The 7,123-nt window shown below is 37.3% G+C and overlaps 1 protein-coding gene across 1 annotated transcript in view; it reads left to right on the forward strand.

Moving 5' to 3' along the window:
• The window catches only part of Hsf5 (heat shock transcription factor 5), a 44,979-nt gene that overhangs the window by 3,480 nt on the left and 34,376 nt on the right, over positions 1 to 7,123 (forward strand). The window contains exons 2-3 of the mRNA XM_010620349.1: positions 4 to 185; positions 6,408 to 6,782. Of these exons, the coding sequence (XP_010618651.1) occupies positions 4 to 185; positions 6,408 to 6,782 (557 nt within the window). The remainder of the gene's footprint in view (positions 1 to 3; positions 186 to 6,407; positions 6,783 to 7,123) is intronic.

Genomic DNA, 7,123 nt, shown 5'->3' on the forward strand with positions numbered 1-7,123 from the left:
CAGCGCCAACAAGGCCAAGCTGGCGGCGGGCCTGGAGGTGCCCTGCCGTCCGCCCAACCGCTTCCAGCGGCTGCTCATCACATCAGCCTCCGCCTCCGCCTCGGTCTCGGCCTCTGCCTCCACCTCTCCTCTGCAGCACCAGGAGTCATCCCCGCAGCCCGCCGGGTCCCGGCTGGAGCCGCACGGTGAGTAGGGGCTACTTGGGCCCAACCTGTTCTCCTCGGGGTGTAGGGGCGCCAGGGAGCAACTGTCACTGCAGAGCGCCTGGCCGTCGCACCTTAGAAATGTCCAAGGGCTTCAGAGAACCACTGCTCTGTGCTCCCTGGGACTGCAGGTGTCCTGTCACCTCCTTCATTCCTAAAGGCACCAGCGCGCCAGGCCCTTAGTGCTTCTGCCCGAAAGGGTTCCTAAGCATTTAGCCCTTTCTGTGTCGAGCAGCACCCAAAAGGATTCTGCTTTAGGCTCTCTTTCCACCCTTTCCTAAGGATTGAAACCCTGAGTTCGAACCCCAACACTTGGAATTGTAACAGCTGGAACCCCAAGAGTTTACCTACTCCCCAAATTTTATAGCCATTTACCTTCCCAAGGTCCACTCTTTGCTCTGTGACCATCTAGGATAAGTAGCTCTTTGTTGAAGCACTGGGTCTAAAAAAACCCCAAAGGGCCTCCTTGCTCCAGCGGTAAGCAGAACTCTGCAGGTTAAAGCGGGAAGGAACAAAGTCACAGCCAAGAAAACTTAGAATATTATACCATCAAAAGGAACCTGGAAAAGGAACCTTGAATGAAAGTTCCTTGAAAGAACATGACACTTTCTACCTATTGGCATATCTAAGAAATCTTGGAAGAAGTGTTAATGACAACCATATTTAAGGTTCCAAGTAATATGTAGAGTGATAGACATTGTTTAGGTATCTTAGGGACAAAAATACAATAAATGATTTCCAAGATATTGTTCCATTTGGAATTAACTAAACATTGATTGTAGCTAATGAGAGCTTGACATTTAAGGTGTATTATTAGACAAATGTAAGGCAAAAATAGGGTTTGTTTTTTTTTTTGTAGTTGTCAAGTTCTAGTTCAAAAGAATTTTATACATTTACAGTCTTTGGATTTTTCACTATTGTCTATAATCTTTCAGCACTGAAAAGAAAAACTGTGTTTAGATCTGTAGTGAGTAAAAGTTCAGAAACCTTTGTGATAGTGAGTTATTTTATGATCTTGGTTTCTGATCCTGTTTTTACTCTGGCACAAGATGAAGGTGACAGTATTTCCTTTGAGTCCATGACATAAAGCACTACACCAAGATAGGAACAGGATATAATAGTGAGAATTCATTCTTCACCTTTGACCAGGAGAGTAGTAGAAACATTTGTGGCATGTTAACATGGATTTAACATAAACTGGAAGCCAGGCATGGTGATACACACCTGTAATCCCAGCACTCTGGAAGGTGAGGCAGAACTTCAAGTTTGTGGCCAGCCTGGGATACATAGTGTGCTGGAGGGCAGCCTGGACTATGTATCAAAACCCTCTCCAAAAACATATATGCGTGAAACAGAGGGGTGGGGGAGGAGAGGGAGATAATGAATCTGGGTTATTTTTGCTTTATGAAAAAATTCAAACATACAAATTAATAACACTATGTTCAATTTAAGTTAGGCCCATTAAAGGACTGGGTTGTGTGTGCAGTTTAGAAGATAAGGGTCTTAAGAGTTCTATTAACAGGTTGGGAAAACAGCAACAGCGTAGGAATGTTCTAAGGGAGTTCTAAAGGAATATTGTCACTTCCAGGTGATGGCCATTGATTTTGGTGAAGAATTGTATGGGAAAGACAGTAGAGACAACATCGTGGCATACATTTAGCAGAATTTGTTGAAATAGATGTTTTTATCCTCCACCCCACCCCTTTCAGCCTCTAGAAGGCAAAACAAAAAAGTCTGAAAATACATTCTTGGGAGAAATGAGGATAACCACTTCAAACAAGGAAACATAGATAAAAACCAACTCTTGCTTATTCTTTTGTCTTCTTTGTTCTCCTTTCTTCCTGTTTAAACTCAGTAAATTTAGAGACTATTTTAATTGGAGAAATACAAAGGCTGTCTAGAATCTGATATTATCCACGTATAGTTCAGTTGGTCATCATTTTATTTAATTTATTTTTGTGTGAGGTTTTTTTGGTACTATTTTTGGTTTTTTGAGACAGGGTCTCAGTATGTAGTTTAGACTGAACTTGAACTCACTATGTAGTCTAGGCTGCTCTTGAACTCATGGTAATCCATTTGCCTCAGCCTCCCGAGTACTGGGATTACAGGTGTGTGCCATCACACCCAGCTTGATTATCATTTTAGAGATTGTTGAAAGCAAAAATTAAATTCATACTTTTTCAATGTAGGTGACGTGCCAATTCATGTATGCCTAGGTGGTTGTCATTTTTATGCATTCTATATTTTATTTTTACCACTCTACCTATTGGTGTGTGTAGAGAGACACAAGTGTGGACTGTCCACACTATAAGCTTGGTTCACTAGGGAATTGTGTTATAGATTTAGGTAGAAAGTAATTCTATACTTTTAAGAATATTGGCACATCTTTGTTCTCATTCTGAGTTCTAAGTTCTAGCACTTCTCTTTTTCCACCTCTAATTTCTGTTCTACTTGAATCTTGCCTTGATTTATGCCTGACCACACAGTATGCTTCTCTTTTACAGTTGAATCCTATTTTAGTACCTAGTTCTCCTATTTAGATCCATTGATTCAACTGTCTTGTTTGTCTTCCAAGAATATTCATGATAAGAAATGTGAAAATCCTGTTTTCTCCCTTTTGGTCTCTTTTTTAAATTTTGTTTTTAGTGAAAATTTGTTTTCAAAGAATTGTCAAAACATTCTAAAATAAATAGCTGCCAGGCTATTACAGTTGCACATGCCTGTAATCCCAGCACTTGGGAGGCTGAGGCAAGAGGGTGGCCATGAGTTTGAGGCCAGTATGGGTTACATAGTGAGTTCAAGGCGAGCCTGGATTGCATAGAGAGACCCTGTCTCAAAAATAAAATAAATAAAATAAGTAGCAAGTCAGAGAAGCAGATAATCTCTCTTCACTTTCATAAAAGGAATAAAATCTTTAAAAGCAGAAATCCATCCTGCCCTGTATTTCTAGAATTATGGATTGAAATGTTGCCAAATGTGTTTTAAAGATATTTTGGAGACATATAGGTGATGCTCTGCGAAGTTGGTCAGAACAGAGCCCTATGAGATAACCCTTAGCAGAAGAATAAGAGAGTTGAACATGTTTTAGTTCTTTATTTAAAAAAACAAATTTAAAGGCACACCCTTCTAATCCTGATAGTATTGTAATGTTATCAGCATCTAAAATAGATAGTGGGCTATGACTTAGAGTTTGTCATGATAGAATTATATTTTAATTCAAATGTAACCTAGAATTTGAGAAATCAAGGTGGAGAATTATTTAATTAGTTGTGTAAAATTTTTTTCCCCATTGGATAAAGTCCTCTTGATTTTCAGGACTCTAGGGTTGGGGACTTAGCTCAGTGGTGCCACCACCTGCTTCACAAGCGCAAGGTCCCGAGTTTGATCCCTGAGTACCTCCCCTCCCCAGGAATAAAATTTACCCAGATTTTCAGGATTCCAGAATTTGTGTTGTTTAGTGTGTGTGAATGTATTTGTTTATTCTTGGTATGAATGTTTTATTCTTTTTAAAAATCATAAATGAATTATTTATTTTATCTTTTTTATTAGTACGTTTGCAGTACATGATAATTCCATTCATTGTGGGGAGTTGTGTATATAATTCATTTTAATTCTTTTTTCTTCATCCCCTAACCCTCCTCTCTCTCCCTGCTCCTTCTAACTCAGTCCCCTTCACATTCCCAAAAGTTCTATTTTCCCCTTAAATTCTTTTTTCCCCATTCCTCTTTACTTCCCCTCCCTCCTCTTCCTTCCATCTCTTGATCCCCTGTCCATTTGAAAAATATCTCCCTATTTCCTACTTATCTTCTATTTTGCACTCTGTCTCTCTTTTTTAGTTTCTCGTAAGAGAAACCATGTGATATTTAAACTTGTGTGTCTGACTTATTTCACTTAATATTCTGGTCTCGAGTTGCATCTACTTACCTAAGAATGCCTCAAGTTTATCTTTCTTTATGACAGAGTAGGACTCCATTGTGTATAAATACCACATTTTCTTTATCCATTCATCTGTTGATTGGCATAAAGGCCATTTCCAAGGTTTAGGCATTCTAAATTGTGCTACTATAAACAAGAGTATGTACGTATCATTGTAATATGATGACTTAAGCACTTCGGGGAAGATACCCAGAAGAGGAATAGATGAGTCAAATGGAATTTCTATTTTTAGTTTTTTGAGGAATCTCCACACTGATTTTCATAGTGGCTGTAGTTGTTTACATTCCTACCAAAAATGTAGAAGGATTCCTTCCCCACCCCCCAACCACAGCTAGCACATGTTATTCTTTAATTTCTTGATGGTAGCCATTTTTTTCTAGAGTAAGATGGTACCTCAGTGTTGTTTTAATTTGTATTTCTTTAATGGCCAGTGGTGTTGAACATTTATTTATTTATTTAATTTATTGGTACTGGGCATCTCACTTGGGACCTTGCGCTTGCAAGGCAGGCAGCGGAACCATTGAGCTAAATCCCCAGCCCCATGTATTTATTTTTTAACTTATTTTGAGAAATATCTGTTAATTTTGGCTGCCCAGTTTTTAATTGGGTGTTTTATTTTGAGATATCTGATTTTTTTTGGAAGTAGTTTATAAATTCTAGATGTTAGTCTGAGGAATAGCTAGCAAATTTTTTCCCCATACTGTAGATTATTGCTTCATTCTTTTGGTTGTTTCCTTTGGAGTTTTTTTTATTTTGATATGATCTCATTTGTTGATTCTTGGTATTATTTCTTGTTCAATGCTTTATTCTTTAAAGAAATGAAACACCAGATAAATAGAATGAGAGATGTGTAACATGTTGGTTTATTTGGAAAAGTAGAAATTTGAGTGCTATCTTTCAACATATAGTTTAGTACCAACATATAGTTTAGAGAAGCACATAAGTTTTCCCTTTGTTTTATAGATTAGTTTAATAAAATAGATAGAAAGGAATTTGTGGGTCTGGAATTTATCTCAGTGGTGCCACAACCTGCCTTGCAAGTGCAAGGTCCTGAGTTCAATCCCTGTAACCCCCCTGAAAAAAAAAGAAAAACAAAAAAAAGGAATTTGTGAGCCACATAATTTAATACAGAAAACTCTTCTTAGGAATAAGCTTTGTTTATATTCAAATATCATAATCTTTAAGTTCAGCCTACAATATTTAAATTCTTCCCTTTTTCATTGCCCTTTCTCTACCTGCCCTTTTCCTCATTGCCCTTTTCCTTATCTGTTGTTGTTTTTTTGTTTTTTGTTTTGTCTTGCCAAATAAGGGAAAGCAAATATCTGTATCAGGTATGTGAACCTGAATATGTGGATTTTTAACAAACTCTTCCAGTGATTCAGATGTTAACCTTCGGTTTGAAAACCACTGCTACCTGGGTCAATACTAGAAATACTTTAAAGAAGTTCAAGGAAAATGGTTAACTGATGTAAGGAGTGAAGAAAACAAGTCACACTTTTTAATCCTGATCTTTTCTGCAAAGATTTTTTTATTGAAAGGAAGCAAGAACATTACATTTCTTTTTGGCTGTGGTATACATATTATATATATAGTGTATATGTATACATATATATTTTTTGGTAGAACTGGGAATTGAACCCAGGGCCTTTTCTCTGAGTTACATCTCCAGCCATTTTTAATTTTTTTGAGGCAGGATCTCACTATGTTACTAAATTTCCCAGGCTGAACTCAAACTTTGTATCGTCTTGCCTCAGCTTCCCATAGTTCTAGGATTACAGATTTGTACCATGACACACAGCTGTATATCGTAATTCTTACGTGTTATATATTTATTCTTTTATATTGTAGGATGTGTAGTCTTCTGCTTATTATTAAAGTTTTTAAATGGTTTGAAAGAATGGATGAAAATCTTCTAGGGAGTAGCTAGAACACTGGAAAAATCAGCATCCATCAAATGAGGTAAAAGGTAGGATGGCTGAATCATCTGTAGAAGTCTTTTAACATTGAATATTTAATTTAACCTTTGATTTCCTGTTAGTATTTGGTCACTTTACCTCTTATGACAGTCAAACTGAGAACTAAACAAAAGTTTATCATTCTTTCATCATTGTATGTGCAATCTCTTATCTGGAATTCTAAACTTCTTTTTTGCCAAAACTAAACTTTTGCTAAAAATAGGTGATAGGTGAACAGTAGTTTTTTACCTTTGGTTTGCCATGTCTGGTGGTATAATATAAAATTAATAAATGTGCTTTTCTCTTTGTGCAGGACCAGTGGCTATAGGACAGTTTCATCGATCATTCCGGCGAGATAGTTTGTCTCCTTATTCCTACGTATCAGCTTCATCCCACAACCACAGCACCTTCCCTCTGAAAGGTTTAGATCGGACCCCGATTCCTCCCAGAACATGGCAGAACTCCCTTGGGATGCACCCTGGACAAGTGGAGACATCGTCTACATTTTCAGATAAGGGGGTTCCATTTCCTGTACTGCAGAGGTTTCCAACTGAGGTTTCCTACACACTGCAGCCTAGTGCCACATCTGTGCATGTTCAGCAAGGTCCTCAAACAATGGTCAGCTCCTCCCAAAAATATAATAACTACACATCCTCCGCACAGTTCTCCCAAGCCTACTATCCAACAGGTATGAGAAATCCATGTTCGCTGGTTTCTATTAAGGTAGTTTATAATAGCATTTATATTTTTTAATCTTTTAAAATATCTTTTTACACTTTTGTTTTTGTTTTGTTTTTCTTTTATATTTTTAATTTTAATCTCTGTGGGCTTAAAAATATTAGGGATATGCACCCAAAGTATATCAATGATTTCTTAGCAGGACATATTTTTAAACAGTATATAAAATTTAATTATGTTCTAAGGATTGTAAGTGTGTTTTTTAGTGAAACTTTTGTATCCTCAAAATGTATTCTAGTTTTGAAATTAAGACTTAGTACCCTGGAACATTACTTTAACTCTTCTGTTGGT

Source organism: Fukomys damarensis, unplaced genomic scaffold (genome assembly GCF_012274545.1).
Source record: "Fukomys damarensis isolate Sample0158 unplaced genomic scaffold, DMR_v1.0_HiC HiC_scaffold_13, whole genome shotgun sequence".
NCBI lineage: Eukaryota > Metazoa > Chordata > Mammalia > Rodentia > Bathyergidae > Fukomys > Fukomys damarensis.